This window comes from Dermacentor silvarum, chromosome 2, assembly GCF_013339745.2.
Source record: "Dermacentor silvarum isolate Dsil-2018 chromosome 2, BIME_Dsil_1.4, whole genome shotgun sequence".
NCBI lineage: Eukaryota > Metazoa > Arthropoda > Arachnida > Ixodida > Ixodidae > Dermacentor > Dermacentor silvarum.
In genome coordinates this window covers 230,567,758-230,581,173 of record NC_051155.1, presented here as the reverse complement: position 1 = coordinate 230,581,173, position 13,416 = coordinate 230,567,758, and the positions used below count along the sequence as shown (strand labels likewise).

Sequence of the window (13,416 nt, the reverse complement as noted above, 5' to 3'; positions counted from 1 at the left end):
TCCTCCACGGCATCTTATTTAAAGGGGCCCTGAAACAGTTTTCTAAGTAATCATAGAATGGCCTCACTATTAAAGGGCGTCATCTCATGAATCTCATACCCCAAACATTTTTCAATCCTTCAACTACAAGGGGAGTTATCGCACAGATACCTGGCTTTCTCTCTCTTTTCGTCTTTGCTAGCACGCTGCAATTTACACAGCGAAGAAGCTCAGAGGGCAAAGACCCGGCCAAAAGTTGAGTGTTGCGACGGCGAAAGGACTTGTCGCAGCACCCCGTGGCAGCCGCAGTAGACTACGCTATGCAGCACGCCGCTGCCATCTTGAAGGCAACGTGCAGCTGATACAGCTACGTGTAGTGCAAAGATTAAATAATTTTTCTGTCTTTTTGAGATTGCAGACATATATATTTTTCATTTATTCACCTCAAAATTAGCAATTATGTATTACTGAGAATGCTTTCACGATCACGAAATCAACCAATAGCATTGGTGGGCCAGCTGCTTTTGATGATGCTGCATGACGGCACTGCGGAAGCGAGAGTAAGATATTTTTCGCTGTTTTTTACATGAGATTGTAAATACCCTGCTGCATGCAGTGCAGTAATATTTGGCTCACGTGTTCACAGCAGCCCACACGACAGATCATCAACGTTTTCTAACTATGTTAGAAAAGTGTTTCAGGGACATTTTCAAGCTCCACATGTCACATGTGCAACTCGCTCACTCAACTCACTGCAATGTATCCAGTACATACTAGTATAAATTGCGTGGCTCCACTATAAGTTGTATGAAAGTGCACACACCTCTATGGCAGTCTTAACTGCACAGCCATGTGACACTCATAAATGCTCATGACAGAATGAAACTACCAGTACATAAGCACTGAAAGAAATATAGCACAATGACATGAGAATGTAAACAAAGCTTTCTTACTCAGTATGGAGATGAACGAGTCCTTTCGGAACATCACCATGTTGCCCTGGAGTATGTGACAGACCAGGTCTTGAAGCTGCAACCAGAAGAAATGTCGGCTGCTCAGAAGTGCAGTCTTCATAAGCCTTTTTTTCAACCTTCGATGACATCCTCCCACAGATACAATTCTGCTATACTGCATTGACCCGTGTAAGGCCCCAATTTTTTCTTCAAAATCTTTACATGGCACTGGTCATACTTGAGTCAAGTTTATGGCTATTTATTTTATGCAAGAGATGGTAAGACAATTTTTCTTTTTTCTTTTTTTTTAAATGTTCAGGCTAGAAACTGAACTGACAGTGCAGGCCTTGAATGAGGGTGGGTGTTACACAAGTAAATATGGTAACAGGTTGTGAAACCATTGCTTGACTACATATTACCTCCAGACAGATTGTGGCTGTGACTGAGAATGCCAGTCCAGCACAGAAGCAGGTCGTTAAGAAAGACCAAAGATCAAGTTATGCGAATTTTTTTTTTTATCATGAACGATGTCTATTAACTAGGCAGCATTGCTAGTGGGACTGTGCACAGCAAGAACATTGCAGGTAATTAACTTCAATGTTGTTACAGCAATTAGATTTAGTTTCACTTGTAGTCAAGTAACAGCAATGTCACATGGTAATGTCGCATGGTAGAGGGATAAATAGGTCCTGAAAGCTTCTGGTGTCTATGTGCTTTGCACGCATGCTATGACGTCTGAAAACTTTAGCTTTCTAATTTTTGATGCCAACCAGCAGGATTTGGCACTTTACCTGCAGTGCGTCGATGCAGGACACAATGAGGTTGAGGATGTCTGCATTACCAATGGCAACATTAGGGAACTGGAAAACAAAATAAGTTCATGATTAAAACACAAAGTATAATCAATTATTAGTGCGAACAGTACTGCTTAAACACAATCTGTATATCTCACAATACTAACAGAACCTCATCTTGCGCACCAAAACTTTTATTTTGATAGCACAAAGCATATTTATATGACAGAAACATTTCAACAGAACTCAAAGGATTGGTACCCAACATACCTGTGTGTATATTTCAGGGACCAGGTAGCAAAAGAGCCGGACATCATCCTCTTGGCAGAGCTGCAACAAGTTGACCAAAGGCAATAAAAAATTAACGCTGCAACTAGTTCTAGCCCAAGAAACAGCATTCTTATAGTCCTACAGACATGCAGTATATTTCAGGGATGTGCATACAGAAAACATGCAGCGTAAATGTGTACAGAACATTGCTTAACACCAGCGCACAGCAATAAATGCCCGACTTGAGGCATAATAAAAAAAAAGGTATTTTTCTGTCAGAAACAATCGGAATGTTGTTATCCCTTAACTCCCCCCACATAAGCCTCACTGCAGTTAAGAAAATATGGCTGCTGCTGAGTGGGACGTGTTAAAGAATATTGTTTTACAGCATAAGCTGTTATGGGCTCATTCCAATAGCCGTTTCGGGTCGCGATGATGCCACCGCCGGCGTCCTCTGCGTAACTGCTATTGCCAGAAACGCGAAAAAAGTACCCGATTCCCGCCGGGATCGAACCCGTGCCCGCTGCGTGGGAGCCGATACTCTACCACTGAGCCACGCAAGCGCTTGCTATCGGGCCACGGAAAATACCCATATATAAGGCAAGCACGCAGGGGGAGACGACTCGAGCCTCCGCCAGTATGGTGGCGCCATCTAGGTAAGATGCCTGCAAACACAGCATCCGCAGGCGATGATATGCGATTCAGATGAGGCGCGCAATCAACGCGCTCCCGAGCTGCCGAGCAGTCCGCCAGTATGGTGGCGCCATCTAGTTAAGGTGCCTGCAAAGGCGGCGCGCCCGACATGTAAGTTGCAGTTCTAAGGCTTGATCAGGCTCAGCAGACTGCTGTGCAGAGAGCATTACAAGCCGCAGCTCGCCGTCGACGCCGGGCGGACAGTTCAGATTGTTCTTGTCAAACAGACGAACAGACTGCCGCAAAGACCCTGTTGTGCGTGGTGCCCAAATTTCAGCTACTCTTGAGCCGCTCCACCAGCTTACGCTGTGACTGTGCAGCACAGGCCTGTGACTTTTTTGGGCATTCATCTCTAAGGAGACACTAAAGAGGAAGACTAACTCAGTCTAGACTGACAACGTATTCCTCCAAAACTGTATTTTTGCTATTTTGTTGTAATAGGTTGATTACTAGAAGATAAAATGGAGGTCTAGGTTTCATTTCTTGACTTTCTCACTGAAACCAAAGCGCTGACACGTCAGACACGTCAGTGTGACATGAAGAACTTAAAACTGTTTTCTCATATTTGGGGCACTGTTACTCAGTAAAAATTCTTTACGCCTACTAAGTTCAGCCTTTGGCTCCTTTAGTGCATCTTTACTGATAAAACATAAACTAGGCCAGAGCAGACACCATTAAAATCCATGATGTCACACTGAGGTGGTGCAGAAACTTCAAGGCAGCGCCGCCCCCGTCTTTTGTTTCTTGGGTCTTTTCTAGCATACCTAGTCACTTTTCGTTGTAGCAGGGTAATTGACTAATACAGCTGAATTTTATTTTTTTAACATCTAAAACTCCACATGGTGGTGTAACACTAGAACAAACAGATGAGATTAGTAGTACATTTTTAGGCATAGAATTGAATCTGTTGATATAGGGCAGAAATAACTGAAGATGACTGGGAGAGGCCTTCATCCCGGAGTGGACTTAGCATAGGCTAATGATGATAACAGTTCTCAAAGCCATGAACATGAGGTCATCGGTCTTGCACACTACAAACTGAGGTAGCTGGCCTTCTTATTTGGCACAGGCTGACATGTAGGAGCACCAACAAAGGCATAAGAACCAACCTTGAGGTCATGCAAGAGACAGGTGGACAAGGCGTTATGACTTCGGGCGTAGTCCCGGTATGATGTGTAGCCCGACACAGTGCCTGAAGTGGCACTGCCTGTGGCACGAAGGAAGTACAGCAGCCGGTAGCCAAGCCGAGGCTGGTGCTGCCCTAGTTCCCAGAGCAGCATCAGCTGGGCTTGCCTGCTGGGGTCTTCCTCTGGTGTCTGGCACAGGTTCCTGGCAACACAAAATGTCAGCCTCATAAGCCTTTGTAACATGAATAGCTCAATGTTGGAAAATGAAGGGAAATCTCACCTGAATATGACGAACAGTGGTGTGCCTAAGGACTCCTCGATGGACCTGTACAAAATGGAAATTGAGTTATTTCTGGGATCTTCTTGCGGCATACCAATTTTGTTATACATCACTGGTTCATGTAATACCTGCACTATGCATTTTTATAGGACAAATGAATGTAACACGCACTCATCATCCAGTTCTTGGGGAAAGAGCTTTCTTGTAAATTCACTGTCCAATATCTGGGCGAGGCAGGTGCCAAGTGATGTTGCAGTGTCCTGGTCAAAATCCTCCTACAGAAAACAACAGAAATGCATAAAAAATTTCCTTGTGTAGGAACAATACTTTTCCTTCTCAAAGTACTGCCTGGGAATTCTCCAACTACTACTAGTGCAATATTTTATTGCTCATATTACAGCACAAAGCTTACTAACTGGCAACACACATTTGAAAGACGAAATCCTTGTTCAGAGGTGCCAAAAAAATGCTTCTTCATTCTTTTTCTGCTTTCAAAGCTATCAAAATTAAAAGCAACCTGATGGCACACAGCAGTCGCAGAAAATGGAGGATGAGGACGGATGCTTTGAGGCACACAGTCGGTGAAAATTTGTTGTGACTTGTGGCTTGGAAATAGCTGCTGGCAAAAGCATCACCATCTTGACCGCAGCGCAATTTTGAAGAGACAGTCATCTCTTCCAACTCTGGCTGCTGCCTCCGTACTCGCGATTTCAACTGACACCAACATGTGACCACAGAACACCATGGTTATTGGCTGAGATACCAAGAGCAATGTGAGAGACGGGCCAAGCTATGTGCGCGAACTTTATGTGTTAGACACGAGAGCTATCACTTTAACCAAGACCAGCTCGTGCTGGCTGTGACTTTTCCAAGTATTAGCATCTGATGGAGTGCCAATAAATGTGCTCTGCTTTTGCTACAGGTGCTTAGAAGAGATGAAAAATGGTTGGTTGCCAATTCATGGTTCCCTGGCGATCCCAATGTGGCCACCACTGATGGATCATGGATCACATTGGCATCATTATTCATTAAAGTATGCATGTTTCTTGAAAAGCTATTGCCTGGTAATCTGATATAAACTCGCAGGCAATGATATGGCTTGTCTGTACTTTGTGTAGTCAGTGAAGTGCTCAGTTGCCCTGATTTATACTCATGATGGGTGGTTATGGTGCCGACAGTCACAGGAATCTGTGTGTACTACCTATGACACCATAATAACACAAAATTTATCACTGAGATCACAGCACCTCCTGTGGCGCCACAGTCATGCTTCCTGTAATTGCAGTATGTCAGGGGACTGCTGGTGCTTTGAAATGTTACAGATGTGACAGTGATGAGGTCTCAAATGAGGTGGTTCATCTCTGGCTTAACGCGGAGCCATCCCAATAATTAACGTCCAGTCCTCAATACAGTTAAACATCGATATAACGGAGTATCTAACTTTTTATAAGTTCTTGTCCATAGAACACCAAACAAAGTGTGTTTATACACAATTTTTCAAAGCAAAATTTCACTGCCGCTGCAAAGGAATACAAAGACAATAAATGGAAACTTCCCTGGACGCAGATGGTCAAATTAGTTGAATTACAAGCAGCTGCTTGTGAACGCACCTCTCAAATTGCGCGCCGCACAACCAAGAGTTACCGCCAAAGTGGCCGTGTAAAGTCCACGTGCGGTAAGATGCTTTCGCGCCTTGCCTGCTGTATGCTTTGGGTGTGAGTGAAAGCATGCGAGGTTGAGTTGAGAAGGATGGTGGCTTGATAAGTGCCATCTTTCTGTGCGAGCAAGGGGAAAGAGGGGAAGGCAAGTGACCTCGCGATAACACGATCAAACGTGCGCGAGGGGAGGAAGTGTGGGGCAGGTTGGTGCGCGTCTCCTCTTCAAGCATGGCAGTGACGGCGCATATCTGTCAGTGTGGCTGAGTGCACATGTAGCCCGTGCACCTGTTTTAGAGATAATCTGCCACATTTACAAAGAGTGGGCATATCGAGATGGCATGGCATCTTGTGCGCCGTCTTCCTGCGTGCTTAACACTGGAGGTTGCGTAATGTCGAGTTTCGGAAAGGCGTTGAAGCAAGAGGCAGAGCGTTCGCTCCCCACTGCCGGCACTTCTAATGATAGCGTCGTAACACTGCGGGTGACATTATCAGCCGTGTAGATGGAGTGAATGCGAATGTGTGGCTGGCTTCGCTTCCTACTGCCAATGTGAAGATATCGTCGATACGGCATGAAACTGTATCTTTCATCGCCGACTCACAAATTGAACAAAATGAATTTTTTCTCGTTCAAATTTGCATTTTCCAATTGCACGATAATTCTGAAGGTTTTGCGGCCCCTTCTGTGTAAGAAAGATCTATCGGCGACTGTACTTATATGCATAAAAAGTCAAAGTTCAATGTAACGAAATTTCGATATAACGAAGCAAATTGCCGATTTGACCTCTGTTATGTTGAGGTTTAACTGTAGTTTATACAGTGGAATCTCGATGATACGATCACGGCTAATACGAATTTCCGGATACGAATTTTTCTGAGGTCCCGGCCGAGCCCCATTACTTTGCAACGTGCTAGAGAACGGTTGTTACGAATCGATTTTCGATCCGCGTCGGTTGATACGAATAAACGCCGCCCCACCGACGGCCGCGAAAGAGAACAGCGCGCAGTCACGCGCGTTTTCCCTTTCTCTTTAGGTGCATAGGCACGGACAGCGGCGCCGGACAGCGCGGAAGCCGCCACGACTGGGCGCGAGTAGTTTGAAGCGGTGGCGCTTTTGTTGCTTTCGTGCTTTTATTTTCTCTTCGCTCGCGGCCGCCGCAGCAAGCGAAGGTTCGTGTGGTCTATCACTTCAACGGAAACTGAGCGGCGTAAGCACAGCGCATACAAAGGTCAGAGCCGTGTGGAGATTGCTTTCAAGATACGGTGCGCGCGACAACACCGACAGCTGGCACAGCCCCCCCCTCTCGCGCTACCTTCCCGCTTTGCTCCTTTCGCGTGGGGAGATTGCGTCGCCAGTTACCCTCTTGCGCTCGGTTGCAAGATAGTAGTAGTGATTTTATTGAAGAAAATGACGCTTATTTCTGCTGCCCAATAGGGAGCACGGCGCAGCGTCAAGGTTGCAAGATACGCATTTGGCGTCGCAGCACAGCGTCTCCCTCCCTCCCATACCCCCACGGGCTTTCGCGCAACGGAAGTCGCGTTTGCTCGCCGCTGTGCATTCGCTGTCCGTGAAGGCGCGCGGTGACGACTTTATCGCCCTTGGACTCGTGCTTCACGTCTCATGCTCCTCCTCCGCATCGCCCTCGTTGATCTCCTCTCCCATCGGTGGGCGCACCTCGTGCTCGCTACCGCCCTTGTCGGCGAGATTTTCCCGCGGAAACAGCAATTTCGTCTCACGCGGCTGCACTGTAAGCGGTATGCGTATACATGGAGTTCTATGGGAGGGTAAACGGGAGTCGGAAAAGGCCGCGTTGTAGCCAGTTCTGCACTATAAACGGTTACGTTATAAGTGGTCTATACTGTAAATGCTTTTTACGTACGTGTGCCTGAGTGAGTTCACCTCTCGACTCTTTAATTTAGCTAGTTTTAATTGTGTTTTGATGATACGAAATTCGGCTAATACGAATTTTTTTCGGGACTCTGTGAGATTCGCATCATCGAGATTCCACTGTAGTTACTGTTAGTTTTAGAATGCCCTCATAATTTTTTAGTGATACAGAATGTTAAAAATAGTGTGCACATTACTGAAGTTCTAGTGTAAAATTTAGCTATGTTGAGGTCTGAAAATGCTAAAGGTCCGTAAATGCCTATGCACCATATTCAACTGCCACAGCTGAATACTGTGTAAAAGGTACAAATCACGCATCATGACTGTGAATGTGGATCATGGTGTCAAGCAAGAGATGGCTTACCTCACGCAGGATATCTTGCAGGAGACCTTCAACAATTTCACACTGAATTTCACTGTTCCTGCAGAAAGCCAGACCATAAAAATAGCTTAGTTCAGCAATGCGGCACAGACAGTAAAGACATAACAGAAAATTCTGCCTAATTATTTATGCATTACAATTTAACTTTACTCTTATTTTTATAAAACAACCTTCATTTAACAAAGTTGTACTTGCCATGAAAAACTTCATTAATTTGGAAATATTTAGTCAAGGTTTCTTCATTTAACAGCAACGGTTATTCTAGTTTCATAGAAGTCTTGGTAAGTAGCACCTTGTCAATAAGGATTCATGAACAGAAAGCACCATAACTTTACTGTTTGATATGCAGTTTTAAATACAGTAAAACCTCGCTAATTCGGATAATTCAGCGTCCCCGCTCCCTTACTTCAAAAATGTACATAGCCCTATGACAGCAAACCTTCGTTAATTTGGCACAAAATTGCACACACACCGGTTAATTCAGACTGGAGGCAAGCCAAGGATGGCGCTGATACATAATCGCCAACCATAATCGCTTCGACAGTGAGCGTGGTTTTGTCCACAGTGGTTGCGGCAAATGGTAGTTTTGTTTTGACTTGGTACGTGCGTCGGTCACGTGCCTTCATAACTGCCTAGTTGCCATCCATGATCACGTCGATAGTGACCGCATTTTCGTCCGCAGCGGTTGCTGCAAGCAGTAGTTTTGTTTTGAATCCGTGCGTGCGCTGGCCGCGTGCCTTTAGAACGGCAAGGTCGCTGTCCCTGATCCTGTCGATACCGGCCGCAGATTCGTACGCAGCAGTTGCAGCAAACAGTTGTTTCGTTTTGACTCAGTGCAAAGCTGTTGAGGAAACAGTTGGCGAACAGCTCACTGGTGAAAAAATAATTGGGATGTGCGTGTGATACTGAAAAGCGTATCTCAGATGAAGGCGTGCGCTGTGGCCGCGCTGTGACAGCAAGTCAGTCACAAGATGATGAGAATTGCAGCTTCCACACTGCATTTGTGCAATATAGAAACAAGATTTGCTCATTCATTCAGCAAATAAAAGCGTATTGACGTAGTAAGCATTTGTTTATTGTTTTTCTGATACCCTCGATAACTCAACATTCGAATAATTCTGACATTTTTTCTTACTCCCTTGACATCCGAATTAACAAGGTTTTACAGTACGCTTGACAAGCATCAAAGTAGTAATGTAAATGCCTCTGGTGCTTAAAATATTGCAATAAATCAATGCAGCTACACAACAGCCTCACAATGTGCGACACCTTTTCAAAATAGCATTGTTCATGGATCAAGACTAGCATGTAACAAATAGTTCAAGTTTACATCTCAGACTGCACAAAGTTTAACACGAACCGCAAATAAATATGCACATAAAACGCACTTTTCTTTCTGTAGGTCCAGTACTTTTTTCCGAATCTCCCCACTAAGCTGGTTAAGGTGTTCCGAGATGTCCATCTGCTCTGCTTTGCTGGGCTCCCTGATAGGCTGGAACTTGATGTCCTTAGAACGTAGCTTGCCTGCGTGAAAGCCCACCAAAGTCATCGAACAATGTCTTGCACATTTTTCAAAAACAATGGCATGAAAAGGATACTTCTAAAAATAGACGTAGAGCGGAATGTAATTAATTTGAACTTTTAGTTTATTCAAACTGATGCTGTGGTCCTGTCAAAATTATTTGTACTTCAACAGGAAAAAAAACTCAGTAATTTGAATGCATAACGTTTGTGACGGTTAATTCGGGCATGCCGTCAACAGTGCTCTCAGCAGTGCACTGGCTGCTGCTCCCATTGCAAGTACCATATCTTGCTGTGCATACCCTCCATAACCATTAAAAAAAAATTTAGCAGCGATGTTGGGGTGCAGGTTAATAGGCGAATTTTGCCTTGAGGCGTAGCATCACAGCAGCGATAATGCTGCCAAGAACTCCATTAATTTCTAACAAATTTTTGGGCCCCTACAAGTTCAAATTATCGAGATTTGACTGTACTATGAACAAGTCTTTTCCTGTTTGCTATTGAAAGAATGGAGTCTATTTGTAAATGAATGGAAATACGCTGTTTTGGTACATACACCAAGCCAGCAATGGCCAAACCACAGAAGGCCAGCAGCAGCGCTCACTTGCGTATCTCACAATGCATTTGGCACACCCAACGAGAGGTGCAAGCACCACACTTCAACAGTGAGCGACAGTAGGGTTCAAGCAAAGCTTGTGTTGCGTTACAGATTTCGGTGGCGGCGTAGTCAAGGAAAAAATCATGTGTGGCGCATACCCGCATTGGATACGCAGGTATGAGCCAAGGACTAGAAAGAAAGAAAGAAGGAAGGAAGGAAGGAAAGAAAGAAAGAAAGAAAGAAAGAAAAAGGAAGAAAGAGCAGGTGCGGAGAAAGCTGTGCTGGCGCTGGATCACGGGACGCACGTGACCAATCAGGCTCGTTTGGTGTGTCGCGGGGAGGGAAAGAGACGAAAAGGGGCGTTGGCGCACGCTCCGCCGGGCTTCCCTTGCCTCAGATCAGTTTCTCCGACCGGATGGGTTCCCCCAAGGAGCAGGCTGTATTTGAGCAACAGCGCCCCGAACTTGCTCGAGAAAGGGCTCATCGTCGATGTGCCGATTCTAGCATGAGGGCTTCCAAAGCCCAGGCGAAACGTCAGCGAAGCGCTGCGGACCGCCGAGTTGTGGCCAAACGTCAGCGAACAGCCGCCGACCCGGAGTTTAGGGAAAACGAAGCAGAATGCCTGCGACAGCGTCAGCTTGCCGCCACAAGCTTCGCTTACCCCCATTTTCTCGACAAAGGAAGGGTTCTGAATTTTTTCTTTTTTTTGCTGTGCTCTCTTCCGCCGCTTGCCTGTGCTCTTTTTATTTATTTTCTAGCTGATAAAAACAAAATGTTCATACCGCCGTATACAGGGCAGCAAGGAAATATAACTAGAATGCAAGAACAGTGCCCATCAGCCAGTTGGACTATGCCAACATCAATTGAGTAATTAATTGTAATGGTGAAATTGGCCAACTCATAGCCCAGAGTTTCTAATCTTTCAGCTGTATGGTTTGGTGGGCCGAAAATCGGTTGGTTGCTTGTTACATCAGTTTCAAGCCCTCCAAGTACCCGCATATCTCCTCTCTGTTTTCAGGACCCCCTTTACTCCCTTGAATGTTTTATTATTCTGACGAAAAGTGACCTTATATTGCTTCTTTCTTTATGGCATATTTTCAAGCTTAAAGCTCTTCTGAAGTGTTTTCAACCGATTTAACTTCATACTTTATGTGTGTAAACCTCCTTTTAGCTCTTCACTAAGCAATATATATATTTGTCGTTGCCACAAACAGTACAGCAGGAAATAAAGAAAATGCTTTACAGGAGAACCTCGTTGACACGACCCCGTTACATATGATTTCCCGGCGCCAACATTTGCAATCGAGAGCACAAAACGATGACCCATACAGTTAGGCTTATTTTTTACTGGTTTATACGATCCAAGGAAACGCGATTTTTTGGCAGCAACGTTCAGTACATCGCCAAACTGCGATTGTATGAGACGGTTTTCGGCCACTAGATCCTGTGTAAACAAGAAAATGCGCAAGACACGCAATATCGAGAACAGTACTATATAGCCGCCCGCAACGGGAGCTTCACCGCAATAGTCGCCCGCCCATGCGATGAAAAACGCCGGTGTGCACTCAGTTTCTTGTTCCGGTACCAGCAAATGTCCTCCCAAGTCATTGCAAGTCGCATTCACAGCTATCGCTGCCAAACCTATTGCGATAAGCATCTTCACCTATCTGTTTTACAGTGGGCGGGCATAGTGTCGTTGGCAGCCTACTGCACGCTTTTAGTGAGCGATAATCCAAATGCGGCGCCGTTCTCCTGCTGTGAGCGTCACGTTTCACTTCGGCAGCATCCGACGTGGCCCACCAGCTCGATTTCGTTTCGGTTTCCCGTTGCCGTCTTATACTAACACTACGCAATAGGAAAACATCAAAATGTGTCTCGAGCCGCCAAAGCCCCACCAGCTCGAAACGTGTCTTGTGCCTCGTGCGGTACAATTCGTTCAGTGCTTCATATTACATAGATGTCAACTATAGTCGAGTCTGTCGAATTTTGGGGTCACTTCGGATCATACGTTTTTTTCGGTTGGTAAATTTTTTCTCCGTTTCCTTCCAAGACGTACGGACGAGGTTCTACTGTATTTTAGATTGCTTCAAAATTAACAAATGTACAGTTTAGACCACTTATAACGTAAGTCGCCGGAGTTGTGAATATCTGCACTATAAGCAGTACCGCACTATAACCAAAACAACGATTTTCAAGCAATGCACGTATGCAAAACATGTAGACCAAGCAGCCACACGTATCTGAGAATCAAAGCGTGTGGCTGGGAGTTTTGCATCCGTTTAAATTTACGAACGTTGAAAGGGTAATGTCCAAGTACCCACGATCTTCGCATGAAGCAGACAAAGTAATAATTTTAAAAAATGTTGCAGTTTTGCCCGAAAGGCAAAGCATCAATTGCAAAAGCAAATTAGTAGAGCTATAAGGAGTAGGGATAGTAGTTTTATCGGCTGCATAAACTTGACACATTCGCTTACTAACTGAATTAACAAGCGTGGTGTTAACGTGCACAAGCAAACATGAATAGACTCGATGACCACAGACAACCACTGTCAAAACACGGGCCTGGGGAAGCGCGGCCGCCGCAGCGAGCGAAGGTTCGTGTGGTCTATCGCTTCAACGGAAACTGAGCGGCGTAAGCACAGTGCATACAAAGGTCAGAGCCGTGTGGAGATTGCTTTCAAGATATGGTGCACGCGACAACACCGACAGCCGGCACAGGCGCAAGTACAAGAATGCATTTGTTGGCAGAGTAGAAGCCGCCCTCCTCCCCCTCCCTGCCTTCCCGCTTTACTCCTTTCGCGTGGGAGATTGCGTCGCCAGTGACCCTTGCGCCCGGTTGCAAGATACGCATTTGGTGCCGCAGCCCAGCATCGCCCCCCCCCCCCCCTCCCTCCCATACCCCCACGGCCTTTCGCGCGACAGAAGTCGTGTTTGCTCTCTGCTGTGCGTTCGTTCTCCGTGAAGGCGCGCGTCCCCGGCACACTTTCACTCGCACATTTCCATCTTCTTCCAGTACCAGTGGCTCAATTTCGTTGTTGGTGACACTCCGTTTTATTTGCCAGTTTGTCAGTCAAGCATATGGAATCGTCGCTTTGTCGACTTCTAGTGATCCTTGCCAATTCCCCATCTTTGTTGCCGAGTTGCATTACTTAAGCATATAGGACCTTTTACTTCTTGAGACATTCCATGGTTCAACATTCCATTATGTCGTTGAGCTCGCTGAAATCGATTCACTTCCCGAGGCTTTCATGGCATGGAGTCATTCACATTTTGTTG

General features: G+C 45.6%; 1 protein-coding gene across 1 annotated transcript in view; it reads right to left on the bottom strand.

The window, feature by feature from the left end:
- LOC119442838 (integrator complex subunit 3-like) overlaps window positions 1–13,416 on the bottom strand; it is a 48,501-nt gene that overhangs the window by 17,561 nt on the left and 17,524 nt on the right. The window contains exons 15-22 of the mRNA XM_037707877.1: window positions 9,410–9,545; window positions 8,004–8,061; window positions 4,268–4,371; window positions 4,097–4,141; window positions 3,799–4,018; window positions 1,997–2,056; window positions 1,724–1,792; window positions 933–1,008 (exon numbers count right to left, since the gene is read on the bottom strand). Of these exons, the coding sequence (XP_037563805.1) occupies window positions 933–1,008; window positions 1,724–1,792; window positions 1,997–2,056; window positions 3,799–4,018; window positions 4,097–4,141; window positions 4,268–4,371; window positions 8,004–8,061; window positions 9,410–9,545 (768 nt within the window). The remainder of the gene's footprint in view (window positions 1–932; window positions 1,009–1,723; window positions 1,793–1,996; window positions 2,057–3,798; window positions 4,019–4,096; window positions 4,142–4,267; window positions 4,372–8,003; window positions 8,062–9,409; window positions 9,546–13,416) is intronic.